The sequence below is a fragment of the Olea europaea genome, chromosome 21 (assembly GCF_002742605.1).
Source record: "Olea europaea var. sylvestris chromosome 21, O_europaea_v1, whole genome shotgun sequence".
Lineage (NCBI taxonomy): Eukaryota > Viridiplantae > Streptophyta > Magnoliopsida > Lamiales > Oleaceae > Olea > Olea europaea.
The window spans coordinates 14,686,793-14,698,018 of NC_036257.1; the positions used below are offsets into that span (position 1 = coordinate 14,686,793).

At 34.2% G+C, this 11,226-nt stretch overlaps 2 protein-coding genes across 2 annotated transcripts in view; both read right to left on the reverse strand.

Annotated features, from left to right (window-relative positions):
- Nucleotides 1-5,714: 5,714 nt before the first annotated feature.
- On the reverse strand, nt 5,715-8,120 carry LOC111370318 (protein trichome birefringence-like 43). Its single transcript, XM_022991992.1, has 5 exons — nt 7,940-8,120; nt 7,530-7,701; nt 7,227-7,402; nt 6,860-7,018; nt 5,715-6,196 (listed from the first exon to the last, which is right to left on the reverse strand). Exons 1-5 carry the CDS (start codon nt 8,110-8,112, stop codon nt 5,881-5,883), a joined length of 996 nt encoding a protein of 331 aa, XP_022847760.1. The 5' UTR covers nt 8,113-8,120; the 3' UTR covers nt 5,715-5,880.
- A 397-nt stretch (nt 8,121-8,517) lies between these two features.
- LOC111370167 (probable leucine-rich repeat receptor-like serine/threonine-protein kinase At3g14840) overlaps nt 8,518-11,226 on the reverse strand; it is a 10,354-nt gene continuing 7,645 nt past the window's right edge. Inside the window, exons 16-23 of the mRNA XM_022991862.1 lie at nt 11,211-11,226; nt 10,795-10,990; nt 10,406-10,549; nt 10,116-10,234; nt 9,823-10,033; nt 9,476-9,713; nt 9,169-9,319; nt 8,518-9,088 (exon numbers count right to left, since the gene is read on the reverse strand). Of these exons, the coding sequence (XP_022847630.1) occupies nt 8,714-9,088; nt 9,169-9,319; nt 9,476-9,713; nt 9,823-10,033; nt 10,116-10,234; nt 10,406-10,549; nt 10,795-10,990; nt 11,211-11,226 (1,450 nt within the window). The 3' untranslated portion in view covers nt 8,518-8,713. The remainder of the gene's footprint in view (nt 9,089-9,168; nt 9,320-9,475; nt 9,714-9,822; nt 10,034-10,115; nt 10,235-10,405; nt 10,550-10,794; nt 10,991-11,210) is intronic.

Sequence of the window (11,226 nt, forward strand, 5' to 3'; positions counted from 1 at the left end):
AAATAATAAATTTTCTAATTTAATATAAATTTATTAAATACTAATTTCTGAAAATAAGTTTATATCCACTCACTCAATACGAGCTACAGACTAGACCGGTTGGTAAGCTTTTCCAATTTCTTCTTCACCACTTGAAATACGTTATAAAATAACTAATTTAACCACTATTAAAATCAAGAAAACTTTATCTCTAATAATATAATTGTTACGTGTTTGCACACTTGGGCAACCCTCGGGGCCCACAGCCAACTCATGCCGAACGACGTGGCACTCAAGTCGAGGATATTTGCATAGCCGAGGCCTACAAACCGAGGTCCACAGAAGCCTAGGCCCAATATACCGATGCCCATCTATCATTGCCTCTTGAGGAGCTTCCTAAGCCCATATGCCGAGGCCCTTTCAAGGTGGACAAGCCCTGTTGGCGAAACTTTATAGCCGAGGTAGTAGCCTCTGAATTACAAAGCAGCATCTTCCATAGACACTTCTCTCAAGAGATCCTCTGTACAAAGATCTTATTTGAATGATTGATAGGACGTTTGTCATGAGTGTAAATGTTAAGTATTGTCACTAATAGAGGCGGCAATCAATAAATGTATAACAGGCTAGGTGCAGTTGATGCCTACAATTTGAAATGTAAATTAACTGGATGAGACCACGTGTACCTCGAACCAAAGGTCTTGATTTAACTTGTGACATTATAAATACTCCCCCATGTACCTCATACAAAGGCTAATGCAAGAATCAATACAAGAAATCATACGTTATTCAACTCTCTCTTTCTTATTATCTTGCAACATAAACTAGTTCATAAATATTTAGATATACATTTACAAACATCAATTGGTAATTATTGTACAATCGGTCTACGAACATTCTGTCGGATTCCGAACGTTCTCGTCCCGCACCGTTGAGCTACTCTCACGCCCTTGATCTATCCGTTTTAGACCGTCCACGTGTCTTAGCGTGTTGGACTTTCGCTCACGTGTGCGCAGGTGGGTCCGGCATCTGTTGGCAATATCTTTTGGGGTCAACGATAATAATTAAACTAAATTTCCCGAAATTTTTCTAAATTTCCTTTAATCAATTGGAGTTAATTTTAATTTCTAAAACCTTAACATGTGAATACTTTATCCAAATTTAACGTCATTCCAATCATAACAATATGTATCCCTTTCATTCTAGTAAAAAACTAGTAATAATACTACAACCAAATTAATATATTTATTGTTCCCCAAAATCATTCTTCTAAGTGAATGATTCCATTAATGTAATCCTTTCCACAAATAATCCATACTCAATCATCAAATTTAAAAACTAGGATTTGCTCCAAAAAAATGATATCTCCTTACCTTAGTGTAGATGGAAATTAAAGAATCGATAACTTAAGCTCCAAGTACTACTCATCTCAAAATCTGAAAATTTAACTACAAATTAAACCCTAGCAATTTAATATAAAATTTCTCCACCTCTTGAAGAGAATAAAGGGAAGAGAAAATGAAAATGAAAATCTAACTACTTTATTCTTCTTCTTCTTCTCCTTTCTTCCCTTTCTTCTTCTTTTTTCCCTTTTCTTCCATCTTTTCTCTCCCTTTTTCTTTCTGCCGATTTCTTCTTCTTCTCTGCCAGTTTCTAGATTTTTCCTATTTCTTTGGTGGATTGATATATTAAAAAAATGGGCTAATTGTTGTATAATTGCCGTTTGCCCTTTAGCAATTTAAGTCCTTCAACATTAATATATCTTAGTATTTAATCTTTTACTTCCCAAAAATAGAAAAATAAATCACTAACTTTAAATTTTATCCATTTTAAATCATTAAGTATCTTATATTATACAATAAACCCCAATAAAATCATTTATTTAGTTTAAGTCCTTATCTTACTATTACTTTGACTAGTCAAACCCTTGATTTTGAATAAATAATATAGACTTTTCACTATTAGGAAATGGGTGTAATAATCTTACCTCCTTAAAAAAATCTCGACCTAGAAATTCAACTAACAACTGACTAGACACTTAATAGATAAGGATATTGAGCACGCATCTGATCCTTGTTCTCCCATGTAGCCTCTTCTATTGTCTGATCCTGCCAAAGTACCTTAACTAGTGAAACTGTTTTGTTTTGTTGAATTTGCACCTTTTGTCTAAAATTCTCACTGACTCTTTTATATAAATCAAATTTTCCTTCAATTGAATTGGCTGAGACTCCAGAATATGAGAATGATCTGCAATGTACTTGTGGAGCATGGAGACGTGAAAAACATGATGGATTCTCTATTATTCAGTTGGCAGATCCAATTGATATGCTACTGGACCAATCCGCTCAGCAATCTCATAGGGTCCAATATATCGTGGACTCAACTTTCCTCGCTTGCCAAATGTCAACACCCTTTTTCAAGGAGACAATTTAAGAAAATTTTTATTTCCTACTGCAAATTTAAGATCTTTTCTGTGCCTATCTGCATAACTTTTCTGTCTATCTTGAGCTGCTTTTAACTTTTTTCTAATCAATTTCACATTTTCTGAAGTCATTTGAGCCAATTCAAGGCCTACGAACTACCTCTTACCAGCTTCATCCAACAAACTGGTGTTCTGCATTTTCTACCACACAAAGCTTCAAAGGAGCAATTTCTATACTGAAGTGGTAACTGTTATTATAAGCAAACTCAATCAACGAAAAATGTGAATCCCAGCTACCTCTGAACTTTAAAACACAGGCCCTCAACATATCCTCAAGTGTCTGTATGATCCTCTCTGACTAGCCATCTGTCTGAGGATGAAAAATTGTACTGAAATGTAGTTTAGTACTTATGGCTTCCTCCAAACTGGGGCAAAATTTAGATGTAAAATGAGGATCTCTATCAGACACAATAGATAATGGGATATCATATAAACTCAATATCTCATCCACATACAACTTTGCCAACTTATTTAAAGTATATGTAGCCTTGATCGGCAAGAACCTAGCAGTTTTGGTCAAGCGATCTACAATAATCCAAACTCCATCATGACCATTCTGAGTACGAGGAAGACCAAATAAAAAGTCTATAGTAATGTGCTCCCATTTCCATTATGGGATATGCAATGGCTGTAAAAGTCCTACTTTTTTTTTTTAACGAATTGGCTTTACCTGTTGACAGATAAGACATTTGGATACAAAATCTGCTATTTCTCTTTTCATTCCAAGCCACCAGTAATGATCTTTCAATGTATGAAACATTTTACTACTGCCTGGATGCATAGCATAATCAGAACTATGTGCTACTTCTAAAATTTCCTTCTTCAATTCTGGAATATCTGGAACACATAATCTATTACTCATAGCCAACAACCTATCATCTCTAATAACATAATCCATACTTAACCTAGTACTAATTTCTGCTTTCAATGTTCTAAATGTCGGGTCTTGAGATTGAGCTTTTTTAACCTTATCAATCAAAGAAGGCCTTACCTGAAAATGAGCTAATAATGTCCCAAAAGTAGTAACTGACAACTGAGTGTGCAACTTCTTGAACTCACCAATCAAGGAAGCATGTTATATTTGTATTACATATTTCAACATAGTTAAAGTATTTTTAAAACCACCAGAAAGTACTCAAATGATTTTACCCTAATCTGCACAATTGTGAATGTGTTTCCACTATGTATGACCAGTTATGATCATTTTACCCGCTCTGCACTGGTGTGAATGTGTTTTCACAGTGTACGACCAGTTATGTTGATTTTACCCGCTCTGCAATACTGGGAATGTATTTTTATAGTGTATGACCAGATTATCAGAGATTTTTGGGACCCATCCTCGTACACACATAGGCTTTGGGTCGTGTACTAGGGTGATTAGCCTTTGGTAGCTTTGTGTACGTATGACCAGATTATCAGAATATCAGATTTGAATAGCTTTGCCTTGTACATCGAGATTATTCTGTACGTGAGTAAGGCTACTCATTGGGTACCTTTTGATGTGATTTTTCAATATTTCTACAGTTTATCAGATTTCAGATTATAGAATTCAGTCTATTTAGTTCTCAGATTAAAGCTTTCAACTTATAGTATTGAGTAGCAGCAATATTTCACAGATTTTCACGGATATCATATTATTTATATTCGTTATATTTTACAGTTGCTTATCTAGAATGAAGAACAAAGAATTTTATGATGTATTCATGTTTGATTTTAAAAGTGTTACCAGATTTCAGAATTTCTAGAAATTTTAGCAGTGTAAGAATTTTCAGAAAATATGCATAAATGATAAAAAGTTTACCTATTTGAAATTATCCACTCACTTAACTTTAAACTCATATATTTTTTTTCACCTTTTTCTTTATTGACAGATAGCAACCGAATTAAGCAGCATTGGGCCTGTCAAACTACCAAATTGAGCCACACGTCATAGGTTCTTGCTAATCAAGGCTACTTATACTTTAAATAAGTTGGCAAAGTTGTATGTGGATGAGATAGTGAGTTTATATGGTATCCCATTATCTATTGTGTCTGATAGAGACTTTCGTTTTACATCTAAATTTTGGCCAAGTTTGTAGGAGCCCATGGGTACTAAATTACATTTCAGTACACCTTTTCATCCTCAGATAGATGGCCAGTCAGAGAGGACCATACAGACTCTTGAGGATAGAAGTTCCATCCAAAAGATCAGTTAAGTCATCATGTATAACACATATGATCAAATAAGCGCAGGGCAATGATGTCACACACTATTTAAATCTTGTAATAATAGAAAAGAAAAAAAAAAACGAAAGTAGAAAACAAGAACCGTATTGAAGATCCCCCTTGACCCAGCCTTTCACATACACTCCCTTCTAGATGAATATGCAAAAAGTAGTAACTAGGTGCTGGGGGTGGTGGTGATATTAGGGACAATGATTGTAATTGTAGGAATGGACGACGGTAATGTTCGGTGATAATATGGGCGACTTTGGAAGAATATGCTTGTAAGAAATAATTGGGTTTAGGGTAGTGGCGGCAGTTGGGTGTTTGGGAAGAAGGTGATATTTTTTCAATTATTTTTCTTGCATATTTTTTTATTTTTTGTCCTTTTTATAATTTTTTTTCCCTTATATTCTTTCACTATATACCTAAAAGTAAATGGATTTTATTCTTTTTGATATTTTTTGTTGTTTTTTAAAGGTTATACGGATGAAGACCATCCAAACGGACTATTTGTATAAGGACATTTTATGTTAGTGGATTTTGCACAAAAATTTGAAGGCCAGAGATTGTGAGTTGTGGCACATAACAAGTTACAGCTTTCTAAATTATTATTTTTAAACTGAACACAAATTGTTAAGTAGATAATATAAAAATATTCATGTTTGTCCACATCTATTTTGGCATATTATTGGCCCACATTGTTTTTTTGGCCTCGTTAACATTGTGTCACATCGTACAATTTTATCAAGAGAAAGAATGACGAGGCAAACTACATTTTCTTTCATACATCACTATTACTAAAATACAATTTTGTGCTGATTTTATATTGTACAACATGTTATATTAAATAATTTTTTGCTACAAAATCGATATTACTCCAATTCATCTACTATGAGTACCATTTTAAATTGTTATCAACAAATAAATTATCAATATCGTTCATTATAGATGTTGGGCCATTGAGAATGTTGCTACTACTGCTAATTGTAAACATCACAATATTTATGTTATCAAGTCGAATACAATAATAAACTAGAATTATTCAACTAATGCAATTTAATATGCCACAACACTATAGACAACGAAGAATTGCTTATAATTTATATTGTTATATCTTAATCACGTTCATTTGAGTTGCTTAAGAATAACATTAACATGATTAGTCCTTTGTAAGAAATCATTTTCTTTCTCATTGTATTCTAACAAATAATAGTGATTTAGATTTTTGATTTTCCATTTGTAACAAGAATTGCATAGAACAATTGATTCCAAGTATCGGGTACACCAGAAAGACACCAATGACTGCAGTCATTCCCTTTAGCTCCACCAATGCCATATATTGATGGATGTCCATCTTTTCTTAGCTGAGAAAGTTGGGTTACGTCAAGCAATCCCACTGTAGTCGACATATTACTTAACACTCCTTTTACTACAACCACCGCTGGCGACGATCCTCCCGGGTACGTCGAGCCGGTAATGGGCTGAGTTTCACCATTGCATGTGGTTCCCTTTGATGCATTCCACTCAGCACCACTGTGCAAAACAAAGGAGAAAATAAGGGGGTGTTCTCTTTGTGTTTCAGTTTTGTGTTTTGAGTTTTGAATTCATTTTGAGTTTTGTGTCTTGAGTGTTTATTTTGAAATTGTTGAAAATACGTTTTTTTTGTTAGTTTCTCAAAACAAAAAAAAATGATTTTTTTTTTTGAAATTTTGAGAATCACCACAACACCACCTCAAAACACCAAAAAAAAAAAAAAAAAAAGGTGTGTTTCCCGCGTTTTCAATTTTTTCAAGTTTTATACTGAAAACGCCCAAAACGACAAAAAAGTCGTTTTGTGTTTTCTTCACAATTTTTTTTTCGTTTTCGAAAACGGGAAAGAAAACATGTTTTCATCGTTTTGAAAAATCGAAAACAGAAAACGGTAAAGAGAACAGGGCCTAAGTAATTGTTGGGGTCACATATCGTGCAAGATTTTGAAACAATGTTAATTGCTCAATTTAAAGCGCTCTTTTTACATTGATCATTGAATTTTTATCATTTCAAATCAGTCACTGAATTTTTATTTTTGTTTCAATTTGGAAGCACTCTCTTTTATTGAATTATACGAAAATGCATTTAACAAAAGAAAAAAAGAATGGTTAGTCCAACAAGATACATTTTTGCTTGGAAGTGCTTATTTAGATAAAGGTTTCTTACTTATAATGGGTAGGAGAGATGCCTTGAAAGAATACTTTAGTCTGGGAGGGATCTATATTTGAATCCACCCACTTTGACCAAGTTTTTAGTCCCTCACCAAATGCAATCAAACGATCCATGTCTTTGTACAATTTATCTCCTTTTTGGATGTAGTCCCATCTGAAATCAGAAGCAATTAAAAAGGGAGACAACAGAAAATTATTAGGATATGTTTATGTTAGATTCAACATGAACAAGGAAGAGAGACATGTAACAAAATTCGTCATTTTTCATTTTTCATTTTTAGTAGTGTATAATTCAACATACCAAAGATGACATTCGAATATGAAAAAAATAAATAAATAAATAAATAAAATAAAAATCTTACGGTTTTGCGCTTCCTTTATGGAGCCACCAATGCCATGTATTGAAAATGAGCATATCCAAACCTTTCCATGAGTTCCCATTTTGGATAGAATCAAGTTTAAGAATTCTGCCCTTCTTCTCTTTCACTAAATCTACTAAAAATGCGTTGCGTAACAACATCAAAGACACGTTATAATCCTGCATATTTTCACAGGGTACTTTTGGTTAATTAATTATACTTCCATTTTGAAAAAGCTTGTAATTTTTTTATGATCAACTCATCTTAAAGTTTAAACTTCTAGCGAACAAGCGAAAAGAAACCCACCGAAAAATAAAAAGTTGAGAGGTCTCCTCTCCTCTGCAATGAGAAGTTTGACTGGGGAACTGCTGCATGTAACATACATGTGAGAGATTGCCATTGGTTGAGGCTAAGAGAGTCCCCGACAAACATTATCTTCTTCCCCTTCATTCTCTCCAAGAAATCTTGTCCATTAAATCTGCGCGTACATTTTTACTTAACTCAAAATCCACCGATGGCTGAGCCAGGATTTATACATAAGAAGGCAAAAAAATGTTGATACATGTATTATGTATATATTAAAAAATATTGCGGGTGAGTTCGCCACCCCCACCAATTTGGTATCTTTACCTCTAGAGTCCATGTGCAATGTCAGAGTTACTTAAAAGTAAGAAAAAAAGTAACTTATTTAAATATGTTTAGAAATAAGAAGTTACTTGGGGAGTTCACATCCTTGGGGCTTCCATCTATACTTAAGGTAGAGCCTATCAGTTCTTCCATTTCCCCCACAATCAAACTGCTGTTCAATAAATGAACACATTGAAGACTTGTATAGAGGATATGTATCATCATAAATCCAACTCCCTTGGAAAAAATTGCAGCCGCTCATTCGCACCCCTTGCANTTCCGTCATATCTAATTTAAAATACTTTGTCTCCGGTTGGCCCCCATCTTTTAAAATTAAATTTTCCTCAAATTCATTTTCAACCTCATATTTTGTGAGATCCAGAACTTATATCTATTTTTCAATCATACATTTCATTAACTTTTATCAAAATTTCACCGTCGATATAATTATTCAAATCATAATGAATCCTTGTACATATTTATAAAATATATAATTTATTCTTCTTTTTCAATATGGGGTGGATTGGATTTATTAGGGTCGATATTGAGTTGAGGACATTAATCGTATTATGAGTCAATTTTGACCAATCCTATATGGATCAACCATACATAAAAGAAGATCAATTGCAGTAAGATTTTCTAACAAATAATTTATTCCAATATAAAGTTCTTTTTAATTGAAAATATAGAAATGCATTTAAATATACAAACCCAAAATGTACAAAGAAGTAAGGATCAAACAAATCCTTGATGCCAGAACAAAGATAAAATATAAGACGGGAATTTCTGGGAAAAAGAAAAATTTACGTCGTCTGTAAGGAAAGCGAAATTTCAGGACCAAAAACACATAGAAATGCGACTTTTTACATTCTCTTCTCCCAGTAATCAGTATCCAAAGTGATCGGATACAGGTCAGCGGTCGAGGTTGAGGAAGCTGTCCAAGGAACATCCATTGAAATACTTTGGTCTTGATCATCATTTGACTCTGTTGCTTGGTCTTGACTCTTTGGCTTCATTTCGTCCATTGAAATACTGGAGTCTGGTACAAATCCTTGAACACGCTCTCTTCCTTCGAGTATGCTTACAACTGTTGACATACTTGGTCTTTCGGCAGCTACAGCATTGGTACAATGGAGCGCTACATTGATAGTCATGATCACCTCTTTTTTACTGAAGTTTGATTCCAACCTTGGATCAATCAGTTCCGTTAATTTTCCGTCAGCCTTCAAGGAATTAGCCTAAAAAAAGGAAACAGAGCTAGTCAGAGTTTGTACGAACACAATTAGGAATAAGCACATAAAATAATAGCAACTGTTACCCAATCAAGAAGATAGAAAAAGTCCTCTTTTGGCCTGATACTAGTGTTGCTTCTACCACTGACAATTTCTAGAAGAACAATTCCGAAACTGTATACATCTGCTTTATCGGTCAAATAGCCTCGCATAGCATATTCAGGTGCCATATATCCACTGGGAGATACACAACACATGGATACGTCATGTAATTTTAATATTATGTAGTATCATTTCAGATAAGTTATGTAGAAAAGGAGAAAGGAGAAGACATTTGTCAAAAATAAGAAAAGAAAAGAAAAAAGAAAGCAAGATGAGCATTTTATTACTCACAAAGTTCCAGCGATACGAGTGCTTATATGGGTATTATCTTCTTCATCGAGCTTGGCAAGACCGAAATCAGATATTTTTGGATGAAGATTCTCATCAAGAAGCACATTGGTAGCCTTGATGTCCCGATGGACAATTTTTAATCTCGATTCCTCATGAAGATAAGCCAATCCTCTTGCTATACCAATACAGATCTTGCGCCTTGTAGGCCAATCCAATTTCAACTGGTGTTCTTCTGGACCTGAGAACACCCGTTTGCACAAAAATATACGAATCAGATAACAACGGGTTACACGTTTTTGCATTTCATTTCAGTACTGGAATAAAAAAGTTAAGCTTTTTTGCATTACCAAATAAAGCACGAGCAAGGCTGTTATTCTCCATGTATTCGTACACAAGCAACAACTGGTTGCCTTCGATACAGCATCCATGCAGCTTTACAAGATGAGGGTGTTGTAGAGCAGAAATCATGCCTATTTCATTCACAAATTCACGGTTCCCTTGCTTCGATTTAGAAGAAAGCTGCTTCACAGCTATGATGGTTTCATCTGACAGGAGACCCTTCAAACAATTCATAATGTCAAAAGAGGTTTCAAGTGACCAAACCATAGTAGATTCAAAAAATAGCTCTTCCTTAGGATACCTTGTACACAGGACCAAAACCACCTTCTCCAATCTTGTTAGCAGGATCAAAATTGTTTGTGGCAGCTTTAATTTGTCTTAGGGTAAATGATCCAGTGTGTAGATCTAGACCCTTTAGATCTGTCAAAAACATCAAGAAGCGTTCAAGACAATTGAAAACTCTCTTTCTAATCTATAACCAAGTATAAAGAGGATTGACAGAATTAGATTGCACAGGGTCGTGGATATATCACTCATATATGACTGCCTAATAGATCTACACACATGAAAAATAAGAAGCTTATGCAATACCTTGTGCTGTAGTATCTTTGGATCCTAAGCAACCCTTCCACCAAAGAATTCCCAGAACTAGAAAAATCGTAAACAGAATGCCAATAACTATCCCAACTATAGCGCCAGTAGACATGTTTCCATTTTCTGATGGTACTGGAAAATCTGAACATAGAGAGAAACAAGGGAAACAGTCAGGGTAACATTTTGGCTACTAAATTATTATCCTAAGACCCTAGTATAATATTCTAAGAAAATCTTCAACTAACATATAAATTCATTGATTGTTTTCTTCTGTTTAGAACAAAAGTAACAGTGGGAAAACTGAGGTGTTGCTTTGAATTTTCAATTGTTGAAACTGGAGAAAAAAGTTACTGTTTACAAGAATCTCAAGAGAATTCATAGCATACCAGGATTAACAGAGATAGCCGAAATGAGTGGACCATATACTCCTCTATTTGGGATGCCAATAGTCCCTTTTCCAGCCCAGTAGAACCGGATCTCCAAGGTATTATCAGTGACAGAAGCAGTGAAGTTTCTAACAATTGCCTTATTAACTCCACCTGCTTCATCTTCAATATTGAAATCCTTCTTCACCAGCTTTCCCTGAAATAATTTAACCCATAATATATTATAGATCTTCTTATGCTATTGAGAGTAAGTAAATTACCATAAAAGGAAAAAAAAAAAAGCCAAAACTGATCTCCATCTATTAACAACAACAAAATTTAACATATTCATACAGAAAAATTTCCATCTTCTATAAGAGTATCTTTCACAAATGACATTTTTCTCTTGTGAATAGTGGTTGCAGGTATGTGATTACCTGAACATAAACATCA

Bases quoted from the DNA above. Each gene is read 5' to 3' on its own strand.
- LOC111370318 (XM_022991992.1), bottom strand. From the start codon at position 8,112: ATGAGCGGCTGCAATTTTTTCCAAGGGAGTTGGATTTATGATGATACA. The intron at 7,403-7,529 runs GTGGGTTTCTTT...GAAAATATGCAG, and splicing joins TCTCAACTTTTTATTTTTCG to GATTATAACGTGTCTTTGAT. The intron at 7,019-7,226 runs GTAAGATTTTTA...TTCTGATTTCAG, and splicing joins CATAAAGGAAGCGCAAAACC to ATGGGACTACATCCAAAAAG.